The sequence below is a fragment of the Cnephaeus nilssonii genome, assembly GCF_951640355.1.
Source record: "Cnephaeus nilssonii genome assembly, chromosome: 1".
In the NCBI taxonomy this organism is placed as follows: Eukaryota; Metazoa; Chordata; class Mammalia; order Chiroptera; family Vespertilionidae; genus Cnephaeus; species Cnephaeus nilssonii.
This window is the reverse complement of record NC_137072.1, coordinates 5,461,278-5,477,359: the sequence shown is the minus strand read 5'-3', so window position 1 is coordinate 5,477,359 and position 16,082 is coordinate 5,461,278. Positions and strand designations below refer to the sequence as shown.

Sequence of the window (16,082 nt, the reverse complement as noted above, 5' to 3'; positions counted from 1 at the left end):
TGTCTGGATCGGGCCTGCAGGGATTGGGCCGAAACTGGCTATCAGACATCCCATGAGGGGTCCTGGATTACGAAAGGGTGCAGGCCAGGCCAAGGGACCCCATCAGTGCACAAATCCGTGCACCAGGCCTTTAGTTTCTAAAATAAAAACTATAACTTATCTTTGTTAGGGTATTTCCAAAAAGGAGGACAGCAGAGTTCTATAAATTCTGTTGCTTTTATTATAATTTGCACGTGAGAACTGAAATTAGATAACATGGTATATAACTGGCACACAGCATGTGTTCACACTCTGGCAAAAGAAACACTATCTAGTAATAGGGTCTAGCTGCCTCACCTATAAAATGAGATACCACCACCCATCTGACAAGGATGGTTTTGAGAATTCAATAAAAAATAATGTAAATAAAGCACTTTATATAGTGTCAGGAACAGATTGAAAATTAAAAAAAAAGAGACTTGTTACAACAGTAGTCGTAAATGAAACAATGCAATATTACTCCCCAAAAAGAATGACCCTACAAGAAAGATAACTATAAATATAACTTAGATATTTTCTTTAGTTCCTTCAGGTAGATAGGTAAATTTATTCTAGTAACCATAGTTGCTCTCCACTAGAAGCAAATATATTATTAAATCAAGCTAAATTACCTTAAATTGTACTTGTTATGAACTCATCTTTGCATCACTTCTAAACCCTAAAGTAAGTGCTCATTCATATTTATGAATTAGGCAATAAATACTGAAGTTTTATTATATAAATACATGCTCAAGTGTATTAGTTATGGACCTAGTTACTTTACAATTCACTAGGATTATAAGCATATTTAACATGTCCCAAAACAAAATTCAGTAAATGAAACTTCAATTATCCAAAAGGAGCTATAATTTTCTAATTAAGAATTTAGAAACAAAACTAGACAATAGAACACATTATTAGGTACTTTATTAAAGTCTGTAAACTACCTAGTTGTTCCATTTCTTCTGATATGAGTTCACTTGTGCAACTCGCCAATGTCTCCATGTCTTCATCTTGCACTCTGACTTTTCGTTCACCTCGGTGTCTCCAAACACAAGACTCATCTACCTATGGAAATAATACCTTTTCATTGATGGAACTTTAAGTGAGGCTAATAAAAATCAGAAAAAAAAAAATAATGAAGAGCCTGGCCGGTATGGCTCAGTGGTTGAGCACTGACCCTTGAACCAGAGGGCATGGTTTGATTCCCGGTCAGGGCACAAGCCTGCGTTGCAGGAGGCAGCCAATCAATGATTCTCATCATTGATGTTTCTATTTCTCCCTAAAAATCAGTAAAAACATATTAAAAAAAATAATAATGAAGAAGATGAAGAGTACCTTAAAGAGGAAGCTAAACCCCAGCATTAGATATGACGGAGGAAGGAAATTCTTTTTTCCTACGAAAGATAATGTACATAAATGTTTTACAAATCTGTTTTCTTCATTATATGCTTGCAAGATATCTGACACCAATGGTTACACTTGTTTTGTTTTGTCTTTTCTCTGTCAAGAGGAACATTTCCCATTTACAGAAATTGGCATCATGTAAGGAACAGGAATTAAGATAGAAAAATATGATTGTTTGCTCTCATCCTTTGGGTTAATCAGACCCTGAATAATCAATTTTCAGGAAAAAAGGTCATGTTATACTTTCTGACCCTTATAACTTTAAACTATGTGAAGTACAGTCTCATCAATAAAAATATATATGGAGATGACATGACAAATGCTAAATTTGCCACAGCATAGTAATTTTCCTTATTTCATAACAGACTTCAAATGTATGAAATCAAGACAAGAGTCTATTCTGAGAATATTAGCAGATGGTCCTCAAACCAGTTCCTATAACCCACTGACAATCATTACCTCTTATCATGAAGCTTCCTGTTGTCAAATATTCTCCAGTTGGTGCTGTTTTAGACACCTGAGGGACAGAGCAATACATTATACTTTTGTCTTAAGAAATAGTTTAAAAAAATATTTTCAATGAAGAAAGTCATATTCAAGTAAGCAGTGCTATGTCCTGCAAAGTTTACAAAAATTATCAATGCTGATGGTATACCTGTCTTCAATGATAAATATACCCTTTGCTGTAACAATGGAAAAAAAAAAAAAAAAGAAAAGAACATATCGTATTTTCTGGCGTATAAGACGACTGGGCATATAGAAGATTTTCCTGGGTTAAAAAGTCGTCTTATACGCCGAAAAATACGGTACTAAAACATACTACATTGATAATTTTCAAATGTCTTGGACTAGAGCCAAGAACTGGTCCACACCGTTCCTCTAGTGTGAGATATAACAAAGAAGTAGTTTAGTAAGTTTACCATACAAATATACTTACTAAAATCCTCTCTAATAAAATGGTAATATGCAAATTAACCATCACTCCGCTACATAAGCCACGCCCACCAGCCAAGCCACGCCCACCAGCCCATCAGGGCGAGTATGCAAATTAACCCCAATCCAAGATGGCTACAGCCACAGAGAGCAAGGTTTTCCAGGTAACAGAGCAAGCCAAGCTTTCCATAGCCGTTGCAGGCCTAAGCCTCCACTCAAGCTACAAAGTTTCAATTAAAGAAGGTAAACAAATTCAAACAAATGGCAGAATGGAGCTTGAGAGAGCAGGCCAGGGTTGCTGGCGGCAACAGGGGAAGCAAAGCTTTCTGCACACCCTGGCCGGGCTCACCCGCTTAAGGCTACAAAGTTTCAATTGTAGAAGGTGAATTAACTGCCACAGAAATGGCTGCCGCCCCGGAGGGAACAGCAGGCTTGGCTCCGCTCCAGGCTACAAAGTTTCAATTGTAGAAGGAAAATAAATTCCAGATACCAGGGCCTCCCCTTGGGTTGCCAGGGGGCATGGCCGGCCTGCAAACCACCACAGGCCCCTCGCTCAGGCCGCCCCACACCCCAAGGGAACCCCCACCTGATCTGGGACGCCCTTCAGGGCAAACCAGCTGGCCCCCACCCGTGTACCAGGCCTCTATCCTATCTAATAAAAGAATACTATGCAGATTGATCATCACTGCAACACACAATATAGCTGCCCCCATGTGGTCAAAGATCCTGCCCCCATGTGGACACAAGATGGCCACTACAAGATGGCCAGCAGGAGAGGGCAGCTGGGAGGCACCCGGCCTACAAGGGAGGGCAGTTGTAAGGGACCAGGCCTGCAAGGGAGGGCAGTTGAGAGGGACCAGGCCTGCAAGGGAGGGCAGTTGGAGGTGATCAACCCTGCAGGAGAGGGCAGTTAGGAGTGACCAGGCTGGCAGAGGAGGGAAGTTGGGGGCAAACAGGCTGGCAGGGGAGCAGTTAAGCATCAACCAGGCTGGCAGCGGAGTGGTTAGGGGGTGATCAGGCTGGCAGGCAGAAGCGGTTAGGGGCAATCAGGAAGGCAGGCAGGCAGGCAAGCAGTTGGGAGCCAGCAGTCCTGGATTGTGAGAGGGATGTCCGACTGCCCGTTTAGGCCCGATCCCACCAGGATCGGGACTGCCCGTAGGATCGGGCCTAAACGGGCAGTCGGACATCCCTCCAGGAGTCCCAGATTGGAGAGGGTACAGGCTGGGCTGAGGGACAACCCCCCGCCGTGCACGAATTTCGTGCACCGGGCTTCTAGTAAAACTATATTTATTAAAATTCTTTTCTGAGATACTCTTTTTGGTAATAAAATAATCTTTTATTTTAGGAAATAAAAATGATAGCAGATTTTAAAATATATTCTAATTTGACAAAATAGGAAGTGAGCAAGATAATTCCACAACTAAAAATATATCATACTAGAGACCCGGTGCACGAAATTCGTGCACGGGGGGCGGGGGGGTCCCCCTCAGCCCAGCCTGCACCCTCTCGAATCTGGGACCCCTTGGGGGATGTCCAACTGATGGTTTAGGCCCAGCAGTCAGACATCCCTCTCACAATCCTGGACTGCTGGCTCCTAATCACTCACCTGCCTGCCTGCCTGGTAACCTCTAATTGCTCCCCCCTACCCCCGCTGGCCTGATTGCCCCTCACTGCCTCTGTGTGCTGGCCTGATGGCCCCTAATTGCCCCTCCTGCCGGCCAGGTCACCCCCAACTGCCCCCTCTCTGCCAGCCTGGTCGCCCCTAACTGCCTCCCTGCCAGCCTAATCACCCCCAACTGCGCCCCCTGCTGGCCTGGTCACCCCACGCAGCCTGCTTGTTCAGTCATTTGGTCATCCCTCACTAAGCCCCCTGCTGGTCTGGTCATAGGCAGCCATCTTGTGAACGCATGATGGTCAATTTGCATATCACCTCTTTATTATATAGGATATCTGTGAAACCTCCAAATCTGAGAGTATCTTTATTAGTCATAGTTATGCAAAGGATTAAAAACATACTAAAAAACCTATTCATAAAAGAATTAAAATCACTTTTATAACAAGACTGAGGCAGAAAACCTAATCTCAGAAGTGATATTAATTTCCTAAAAATCCAGTATCACTGGATAGCAGAAAATAATATAACTAATATAAAAATGAAACAAAAATGTAAGGAAGGATAATGGTATTGAATTTCCACATGCTTTTGGACCTTCCAAAAGTATATCACTATCTATCTATATAAAAGGCTAATATACAAATTGTCCCCACAGGAGTTTGACCAGGAGACCGGGAGTTTGATCGCTCGCTATGATGTACGCTGACCACCAGGGGGTGGCGCGGAACGAAGGAAGGCCCCAGCTGGCAGCTGGGGAAGGCAGACCCTGGATAAAAGCCGGCAGCTGGGGAAGGAAGGCCCCGGCCAGCAGCCGGAGGCCCCGATTGGCCCTGATCACAGGCCAGGCCTAGGGACCCTACCCGTGCACAAATTTCATGCACTGGGCCTCTAGTTAATTATAATTCTTGAAAATGTATATCAATAGCAGTGTGAAGTCAAATGTGGAATGAAGTATCATCACAAAAAATAGCATAACCATAAAGGACAATCTCTAGCCCTAGCTGGTTTGGCTCAGTGGATAAAGCGTCGGCCTGTGGACTGCAGAGTCCAAGGTTTGATCCCCAGTAGGGGGTGTGCAGGAGGCAGCCGATCAATGATTCTCTCTCATCAATGATGTTTCTCTCTCTCTCTGAAATCAATAACAACAAAAAAATATATATATATTTTAAAAAGGGACAATCACTAAAATTGAGTGAGTACAAAACCACTGGATATACCTACTTTTCTGGAAGGTCCAAAAAAAAAAATTAAAAAAATTCCAACAGGTATGAATAGGAGAAAGGTGTTTTAGGTCAGTATGTCTGTCATAATTAGAACACTCTCTATCCCGTGTAATTGCACGGATCACTCTCTCTTCATTTAGGTCTCTGCAGCTCAAATCTTACCTTCCCAGATACTTTATTCAGAATGGCAGCCCCTATCACTCTCTATCTCCTTATAAAAATCTTTATAGCAATTGCTATCTGGCATTATGTATTTTTCTCCACCACCAAAATGTCAGCTCCATCAAGGTAGGGAGGTACTCAGCCTTGTTCACTTAAACTATATACCCTCAAAATTTGGTACATGGTAGTTCTTAATAAATTAAGAAAAGGACCATAGCCGTTATTACCTGATGATGGTACACCCACCAAGCACTAGTGATAACTCGGGCATCCCAAGCAGCACTGTAGCAAAGTGCCATTGTGCCAGCTTCAGTCAAGGTTCGAGGGGGAATTGGTTCACCTGTAATAACAATGCTACAATGCTTCAGACTTTCTACAGAGCAAGATATGAAAATCACATGTGTGACAGGTTTAATCTTCTCATATTTTAAATACTAGTACTACATTTTTTCAATATTATAAAAAGTTACTATTTTTTTATTAAAATGTATTTACAGCAGGCTTTTAAATGGTCTAAGTAAACAAAACAAATTAGAGAAATTTCTTCTATGTCAGTAAATCTAACCTCATTCCAAAAAGGATAATTTAAACAATCTATTTAAAGTTTGAAGACTTCCAGAATTATTACAGATTGACTAAATCATCAAAATGAAGAGCATATTAATAACAAATCCCTAGTTATATTTCAAATATTTTAAAATTGGGATATAACTCACATAACATAAAATTGACCCTTTAAAAATATACAGGTTTGGGCAGAAGTAGGTTTATAGTTGTATGTGAATACAGAGTTTATTCCTGTATTATTATTTACTAGAGGCCCGGTGCACGAAATTCATGCACAGGGTGTGTGTGTGTGTGTGTGTGTGTGTGTATGTGTGTGTATGTGTGTGTGTGTGTGTGTGTGTGTGTGTGTGTGTGTGTGTGTCCCTCAGCCCAGCCTGCACCCTCTCCAATCTGGGACATCCCTCTCACAATCCAGGACTGCTGGCTCCCAACCGCTCACCTGCCTGCCAGCCTGATCACCCCCTAACCACTCCCCTGCCAGCCTGATCGACGCCTAACTGCTCCCCTGCCGACCCGATTGCACCTAACTGCCCTCCCCTGCCAGCCTTGTCACCCCTAACTGCCCTTCCCTGCCATCCTGGTCGCCCCTAACTGTCCTCCCCTGCAGTTGGGGGGGACTCAGGCCTGCAGAGGAGGGCAGTTGGGGGGGACCGGGCTGGCAGAGGAGGGCAGTTGGGGGGGACCAGGCCTGCCAACTGCCCGCCCCTGCAGGCCTAGGTATCCCCCAGATGTCCTCCCCTGCAGGCCTGGTCGCCCCCAACTGCCCTCCTCTGCCGTCCTGGTCACCCCTAACTGTTCTCCCCTGCAGGCCTGATTGCCCCCAACTGCCCTCCCTTGCAGGCCTGGTCCCTCCCAACCACCCTCCTCTGCAGGCCTGGTCCCCCCCAACTGCCCTCCCCTGCAGGCCTGGGTCCCCCCCAACTGCCCTCCTTTGCAGGCCTGGTCCCTTCCAACTGCCCTCCCCTGCTGGCCATCTTGTGGCGGCCATCTTGTGTCTACATGGGGGGAGCCATCTTTGACCACATTGGGGCGGCCATCTTGTGTGTCGGACTGACGGTCAATTTGCATAGTACTTTTATTAGATAGGATTATTGTACTAGTGGCCCGGTGCACGGAAATTTGTGCACTCGGGGTGGGGGGTCCCTTAGCCTGGCCTGCACCCTCTCACAGTCTGGGACCCCTTGGGGGATGTCCACCTGCCAGTTTAGCCTAAGCTGGCCGTGAGACATCCCCTCTGGCAGCCCGGGAGCCCTCGGACATCTTAGCGCTGATGAGGTGGGAGAGGCTCCCGCCACTGCCACTGTGCTTGCAGCCGTCAATCCGGCTTGTGGCTGAGTGGAGCTCCCCTTGTGGGAGTGCACTCACCACCAGGGGGCAGCTCCTGTGTTGAGCGTATGTCCCCTGGTGATCAGTGCATGTCATAGCGACCAGTCGTTCCACTGTTAGGGTCAATTTGCATATTACCCTTTTATTATATAGGATTATTTCCCACATGAACAACTATAAACTTACTTTCGCCCGCTCTGTAATATTCAATGGGTTTTAGTATGTTCATAAAGCTATGGAACCATTATCACTAATTCCAGGACATTTCTATAATCCCCTAAGTCCTGTATCCATTAATATAGTTTTATTTGTACCAACTGGGATATTTTTAATTTCTTTTTGTTGCCTAATGACCTATTTAGTACCTCCATAAACATGGAACAGAAGCAACAACAATAGCCATGCTTAACTCGTTTGTGATCTTAGGGGAAAGCTTTCAGTCTGTGAGCATTAAGTACGATTGTTAGCTGTGGATTTTTCATAGCTGCTCTTTACCAAGTGGAGGAAATTCCCTTCTATTCCTAGTTTGTTGAATGCTTTTTTCACAAGTGGGTGTTGGATTACTGCCTCTGCATCAATTGAAATAATTCTGTGATTTTTGTCCTTTATGCTATTATACTTGACTACATTAATTAATTTTCAATCATAAGACAAACCTTGCACGCCTGGGATAAATCCCACTTTGTCATGGTGTATAATACTTTTAACATGCTGCTAGATTCAGTTTCCTAATATTTTGTTGAGGATTTTTGTGTCTATATTCATAAGTGATATTGATCTGTAGTTTTCTTGTTATGTCTGTCTGATTTTGTTATTAGGGTAAAACAGTCGTATAGAAGAGTCAGAACAGCAGTCACCAACCTTTCGGACCTCGCGGACCACGGGGTGGCGACCGCTGAGTTAGAAAGTGTTCCCATCTCTTCTATTTTCTGGAAGGCTTTGTGAAAGACTGAGGTTTAATCTTCTTTAAAAGTTTGGCAGAATTAACCAGTGAAGCCATGTGGGCCTGAGATTTCTTTTATGAGTAGTTTTTTTTAAATTACTAATTCAATTTCTTTACTTATTATAGGTTTATTTTGATTTTCTATTTCACCTTAGGCCAGTTTTGGTAGTTTATGTCTAAGAATTTTCCCATTTCATTTAGTTATCTAATTTGCTGCTATACAACTATTCATAGAATTCCCTAATTCTTTTGATTTCTGTGAAGTTGACAGTAATGACCCCTCTTTTGTTCCTAATTTTAGGAATCTGAACCTTTATTTGCTTTCGTTTTTCTAGATTTTAATGATTATAATTTTGTTATTGATTTGAAATCATTCTTCTTTATTATAGACAGTACCACCATAAATTTCTCTCTAAGCACTGCTTTAGCTGCATCTCCTAAGTTATGATACATTGTTTTCATTTCACTCATCTCAAAGTATTTTCTAACACCCCCCCAAAAGATTTCCTCTTTGATCCATTATTTATGTGTATGTACTTTAATTTCCATACATGTGTATATTCTCCAAATTCTCTTCTATTAGTGGTTTCTAATTTCACTCCATTATGGTCAGAAAACTTATTTTGTATGATTTCAATAGTTTTAAAATTTATTGAGACTTTTTTTATGAATATCATACGGTCTCTCCTGGAGAATGTTCCATGTGTACCTGAGAAGAATGAGAATCTATTGTTATTTGGTGGAGTATACTAGAGATGTATTAGATCTAGTTAACTTAGTGTTGTTCACATCTTCAATTTCTTTGTTGATCTTATATCTAGTTATTCTATCCATGATTGAAAGTTAAATATAATTGCTAAATTATCGATTTTTCCCTTTAATTCTGTCAGATTTTACTTTATGTATTCTAGGGCCCTGTTGTTATATGTATTTATAATAGTTATATCTTACTGATGGATTGACTCTTTTATCATTATAAAGTGTCCTTTATCTCTATTAACAATTTTTGTCTTATAGTTATATTAAAATATTTTAACAAAAGGAATTAAAGTTCTGAATAGAAAGAATATAATACCTGTTGGATTTTTAATGACACAGCTAGTAGCTCCATGAAGATCAGCATGTACATAAATGTCCCCTTAAAAAGAAGAAACGATACTCTAAATCATGTTTTGTTTTGTTACAATTATTTATTTATTTACTGTTTAATGGATTCAAAACCTAAAAGTGATAAGAACACATATTAATTCCATCTCCTATCCCTGGGAGATTTCTTATAGACCTCCTTATAGAAAGTAATGTTAATATGGTAGATTACAAAAATGATCACAATTTCTCTCCCTCCCTCTATCCACACCTCTTTGCTTTGTGACTGAAGCTTTTCCCATCAAGAGTGGAGTCCACCCCAATAAATTAAAAAAAAAAAAAAATTAAAAAAAAAAAGAAGAGGTGGAGTCCATGTCCCCATCCCTTGAATCTGGGCCTACCCCATGACCTGCCTTGGCCAAAAGAATGTGGTACATGTGACTAAGTGCCAGTCCCCAGCCCACGCCTTGAGAGGTCTTCTGTGCTTCCTCTCTCAGAAACTTGCTGAGTTACCATGTAAGCAAGCCCAGACTAGCCTGCTGGAAGGGTGAGAGACAGATGGAGCAGGTGAGTCATCCTAGCAAGTGCAAAGGTCCTGAGGACTATGGATGTTTGACATGTATGAAGAGCAGTCAGGAGGCCAGAGTGAGGGGAGAGTGGTAAGAAAGGAAGCTGGAAAAGAAGCCAGGATCCTTGTAAGCCATGATAAGGACTTGCAGTTTTATTCTAAGTATGTGAGAGCATCAAATGAACTAAAGGAATAAACAGATGAATACAAGAGTAAATGGTCAACCAGAGAAAAGGAAAATGCATGGTTCCTAACAGGTAAAATGAGCAGCCATTGCTTGCTGTGGACAGGTTATCTGGGTTTGAAACTCAGTGAGAAAAACCCATATGCTCCATAACAGGCTCAACTCATAATGAACAGAGCTAGAAAAGACAAGAAACCAAGCCCTGGGCACCATGTAACCTGATCCCTGCTGCTTTCTTCCGTGGTTAGGAATCTGAAATGGTCATTCGATGAGTTCTGGTTTTGATTATTGATTTCTGATACCCACACTGAGGGTTCAGCCACAGTGAGGCAGTGATTATCAGCAAACAAAAAATGAGAGGCCTTACCCCACAGGGCTTCAGTCCTTTTCTAAATGTTAAAAAAGGTTATAAACTTCAGCACTGAAAAATTAAGCTTTTAAAAATTTGAGCTATGATTCTGGAGAATTAATATATTAACCTTTTGCACTCGGATGTCGAGTGTGACTCGACACGGTTAGCATTAGAATAAAGGAATCGAGAAAAAAGCAAGCGAGTGCAAAGGGTTAATGTAGCAAAGAATCAAAAGTCCAACACTGCAGATTAGCTGAGCATTACTACTTTAGACATATTCACTTAAGATGATAATTAAGTGTCAAACTATAAACCACCAAGCATCAAGCTCTTTCTACTAACTCAATTTGTCAAAGAAGTTTAAAATGAAAATCTATAGCTAATATTGAGATATCTGATCCAATTACTTAAGAAAATATTCTTTAGAATTTTAATCATACCTACCTGGTGTCAAGTATCTTTTCACGATTATTTCATTCTGTTGCTGATCTCGTCCTCCTATAATTAGATAGTTCTCTGAGCTAATGAACCACAAAAATTTCTCAAACCTACCAAATTAAAATAAAAAAAGTTAACATTTCTTTTCCTTTATAGTTGCCTAAATTCACAAACCACCCCTTTTTTTACAAAGAAAAAACAGACAAAAACAGGAGGCTATCCTGTGTAGGTTAAGACAACTTTAAGGTTTGATTTTTCTTAAGGAATGAAGTTGAATTTTATTGAAAACTTATAATATAAACTGCCCCAGGACATTCTTAAGATAGTCTGAGAAGAAAGCAACTAAATTCTATATTTGAAAAATATATGTTCTGTCCTGCTGGTGTGGCTCAGTGGTTGAGTGACCTATGAACAAGGAGGTCACAGTTGATTCCTGGTCAAGGCACATGGCCCTGGTTTCGGGCTCGATCCCTGTAGGGAGTGTGCAGGAGGCAGCTGATCAATGATTCTCTCTCATCACTGATATTTCTAACTCTCTCTCCCTCTCCCTTCCTCTCTGAAATCAATAAATTAAAAAGAAAAAGAAAAAAATACACATATATGGCCCAGCTGGTGTGGCTCAGTGGTTGAGCATTGACCTATGAACCAGGAGGTCACAGTTGGATTCCTGGTTGGGGCACATGGCCAGGTTGAAGACTCGGGGCGGGGAGAGGGAGGCATGAGGAGGTAACGATCGATGATTCTCTCTCATCACTGATGTTTCTATCTCTCACTCTCCCTACTCTCTGAAATCAATAAAAATATTAAAAATACATATATATTTTTTTCTCTCTCCTTAAATCCCTCTCATATAGATAGCCCTCTTAAACACAAGGATAACTTATAACAATGAATTATACAAAGCCAAAGCATAAAATGTCTCAGGGTCCCTAGGTTTAGCTTTCTTTCAGTGGGAATCTAGACAGGTTTGAGACCACTGGTAAGAAAGAAGGAAAGGTTATTTTCCCATTTTGTCCTCAATCAACTGAATGCTTACATGTATGATATTCTTTACACCTATTTTCATACAAAAGACCAAATATTGCCTACCAAGTGTAACTTTTCTCAAGAGACAAAGTAATCTGGGTTTTCATAATTAATATGTATCATCACAATAAAAAGTAATGAGTATATATTTGTATGACATTTAGAAAATGACATGCAAAACAATGAACATAAATATTTCCTATATTACATATGACCAGCAAGATAATCTTCTGCATGATTTAATCAATAATTAAAAAACTTCTTGTTAGAGATGATAAAGGTGTAGCATAGGCATTAACTAAACTCCCTCATATCCCACAAAATATAAGAGCAAAATGATTTTATTCCTATATTCTAATTGATATTTTTACTAAAAGAAAGCTAAACCTAAAGACTTTGAGACATTTTATGTGTTTGCTTTGTGTGTGTGTGTGTGTGTGTGTGTGTGTATGGTTCAAAAATTTAAAAAATTTTATTAAAACGTATAGTGAGAGATCCTGCATCTATTCAGTTCCCACCACCACTACCAGATAGGGAGGCATTGTAATTAGCTTCCTGTGTATCCCTCTTCAGAGTATTTTTATACATACAAAAGCTAAAATAAAATACTTATTCCAAACCTTTTTTCAATACAGTACACACTGGTCTGCATATTTTTTTTCACTTAAAAATGTACTTTCCTCATTGCTGAATGGATATATTAAAATTAATGAAACCACTCTGCTATAGATGGCAAACAAGTTTGTAAAACCCAGAAGGACAAAGAAAACGAGACAGATAAATCAAGGATGTATTTGTAATCATGCTAGTAAAGGAATATAAAACAGCCCACCCCCCCAAAAAAAGCCAACAATCAATCAAAATAAGGCAATAAAAAAGAATACAGGACAGAAAGCAAACAGCAAGATGGGTAGATTTAAACCTAAATATATATCAGACATTACATTAGTATAAATGTAAGTTTATAAATACTCTAGATAAAATGCAGACTGTCAGGCTGGAAAACAAGGATGTAAAAAGACTAAACTAGATTTAAAGAGAGAACCAAGATGGTAGCATAGGTAAACACTGGTACTCACCACTTCCCACAACTATATCAAAATTACAACTAAAATATATTTTTAAAACAAATTATTCAGAACCACCTGAAAGCTGGCTGAATGGAAGTCCTACAACTACAGAAGTAAAGAAGAAAGCACACCAAGACTGGTAGAAGGGCAGAGATGCAGAACAGATGTGGTTTCTTTAATTGGGAAGGAGATACTCTCTGCAAAGGCCCCCTGTGAAGAGCAAGGGGTTCCAGCCCCACACCAGACCCCCAGCCCAGAGTTCCAGAGCTGGGAGAAGTCTCCATAACTTTGAGCTGTAAAAACCAGTGGGGATTATGGCTGAGTGACTCAGAGGCTGCTGGAGACCCAGGTGTTCCTCTTAAATGGGTGGAGCATGAACTTACTCAGACTTGATCCCTCAGGCTTCAGACTTTGCTAAAACCTCTCAAACAAGCAGCAGCTGGCATCAGTGTGCCCCAAACGTACAATAAAAGGCCCAAGACCTGGCATCAGCACCAGCCTGCCTTGCTTCATATCTGAGCCTCACCTGGGCACTTCACAAGCCCAATGCAAGTAGCAGCCATCTACAGACCTCTCTGTAGCTCTTGCGGGTGGCCCCAGAGCCAGTGCATACGGTGGACAGCTTCAGACCATACCAGATTACAACTCTATACATCCACAAGCATCACACTCAAGGTGCAGAGTCAGTGCTCACCAAAGCCCCCACTGAAGCAAGTCATGTTCCATAGGGGTGTCTCCTGCACAAGTGGCTCTTCCACTGTAGTTGCAGCTGGTCTTCACAGCCAATTGGCCTGGAGGTCAATTTCTCCCCGTGATGCCAACAGCAATCACGGAGCAACTATAAGACTGCACACAGACCACACAGGGGCACAATTAGAGGGCCCAGCTCAGGTGACTGGGGAGGGTGAGCCACTGGGTCCTATAGGACACCTACTACACAAGGCCACTCTACGAATTCCAGGGACAAAGCAGTTCTACGTAATACATAGAAACAAACACAGGGAAGCAGCCAAAATGTGGAGACAAAGAAACATGTCACAAACGAAAAAAATGGAAGCAAGCAAACTACTGGATAGAGTACAAAACCATTGTTATAAGGTTACTCAAGGATCTTAATGAGAGCTTCAAGGAACTCAAAGTAAGCTTCAAGTAACTTTGTGAGACTTTCAAGGATCTTAGTGAGAATACATGAAAAAGGACCAGTCAGAAATTAAGCACACACTAACTGAAATAAAGAATAATTTACTGGGATTCAACAGTGGAGTAGAAGATTCTGAGAATCAAATTAACCATTTGAAATATGAGGAAGCAAAAAACACCCAATCAGAAGAGCAAAAGAAAAAAAGAATAAAAAATGTGAAGCTAGTATAAGGAGCCTGTGGGACAACTTTAAGCTTACCAGTATTTGCATTATGGGGATGCCAGAAGGAGAAAAGAGAAAGCAAGATATTAAAAACTTATTTGAAGAAATAATGACAGAAAACTTCCCCTACCTGGTGAAAGAAATAGACTTACAAGTCTAGGAAGCACAGAGAGTCCCAAATAAGAGGAACCCAAAGAGGCCCACACCAAGACACATTATAATTAAAATGCCAAGGGTTAAAAACAAAGGGAAAATCTTAAAAATAGCAAGTTACTTACAAGGGAGCACCTAAACGACTGTCCCGATTTCTCAACAGAAACTTTGTAGGCGAGAAGGGAGTGGCAAGAAATATTCAAAGTGATGAATAGCAAGGACCTACAACCAAATTATTCTACCCAGCAAAGCTATCATTTAGAATTAAGGGTCAGATAAAGAGCTTCACAGACAAGAAAAAGCTAAAGGAGTTCATCACCAGCAAACCAGTATTACATGAAATTTTGAAGGGTGAAGAAGAAGAGGAGGAAGAGAAGAAATATGAACATTAAAATGGCAATAAATACATATCTATCAATAATTGAATCTACAGATCAAAATAAACAAACAAGAAATCTAATGAACAAAATAATCTGGTGTATAAAATGGAATCAGAAGCATGGAATAGACTGCTGAATCTCAGAAGGATGGGGGAAGGGGGCAGGAAGAGATTAGCCAAAGATCTTACATGCATGTATGTATTACCTATGAACACAGACAATAGGGTGGTGAAGGCCTGGGGCAGGGTGGGACCTGGTTGGAGGGAGGAATGGGGGGAATGAAGGGGGCACCTGTAATACCCTCCATAATAAAGATTTTTTAAAAATTAATTAGTTAAAAATAAGGCTGACCTATAATGATGGAAAAAGATGTATCATGCACATACTAACCAAGTGAACCTGATACAGTTTTAGTATCTCACACAGGAGAAAATAAGTTAAAAGGACATTTCATTAACATTAATAAATGGCACAATTCATTAGGGAGATATAACTTCTATACTTGTATCACCTAATTACATGGCCTCATATATATAAAACAAAAACTGGCAGAAGTAAAGGGAGAAACAGACAAATCCACAATTGTGTGATATTTAACACACCTTTCTCAATAATTGAGAAAACAATCATTAAAAAAAAAAAGAATTAGTAAGGATGCCAAAGATTTGAACAACATGGTTAATATGACCTAGTTGATATTTAAAGAAATGCACTCCAAAACTGTAGAACAGATACTTTTTTCATGTATATATGAAACATTTATAAATTAAGCTGACCATAAACATGCTGGTCATAAAGCAAGCTAAAACAACAAATATCAAAGGACTGAGATAATTCAGAATACCATCTATGACCATTATGCAAATTAAGTAACAAAAAAACAGTAACAAAAAAATAACCAAAAAGGCCCATATGTTTGGAAATTAATACTTCTAAGCAATGCATGGATGAAGAAATCACAATGGAAATTAGAACATATTGTGGTGTGAAATATAATGAAAACAATATATAACAAAACTTTTTAGATGCAGTCAAAGACATGCTTAGAGGGAACGTTATTACTTTCAATATATATTAGAAAAGAAAAGTTGGAAGGGGAAAAAAATCAATGTACTAAGATTCCATCTCAATAAATCAATAAGAGAATTGCAAATTAATCCTAAAGAAAAGTAGAATGATGAAAAAACAAAAGAGAGAGAGAACACATATATAATAGAGAAGATTAATAATAAAAAACTGACTCTTTACAGATATTAATACAACGGAAA

General features: G+C 40.1%; 1 protein-coding gene across 6 annotated transcripts in view; it reads right to left on the bottom strand.

The window, feature by feature from the left end:
* NEMF (nuclear export mediator factor) overlaps window positions 1-16,082 on the bottom strand; it is a 75,435-nt gene that overhangs the window by 16,199 nt on the left and 43,154 nt on the right. For all 6 annotated transcript variants that reach the window (XR_013813566.1, XR_013813567.1, XM_079771928.1 and 3 more), the window contains 6 exons: window positions 10,829-10,932; window positions 9,270-9,332; window positions 5,586-5,698; window positions 1,885-1,942; window positions 1,357-1,415; window positions 966-1,086 (listed from right to left, as the gene is read on the bottom strand). Coding sequence is in view for 4 of the 6 variants with exons in the window: in XM_079771928.1 (XP_079628054.1) it covers window positions 966-1,086; window positions 1,357-1,415; window positions 1,885-1,942; window positions 5,586-5,698; window positions 9,270-9,332; window positions 10,829-10,932 (518 nt within the window). In the remaining 2 variants the exon portion in view is untranslated. The remainder of the gene's footprint in view (window positions 1-965; window positions 1,087-1,356; window positions 1,416-1,884; window positions 1,943-5,585; window positions 5,699-9,269; window positions 9,333-10,828; window positions 10,933-16,082) is intronic.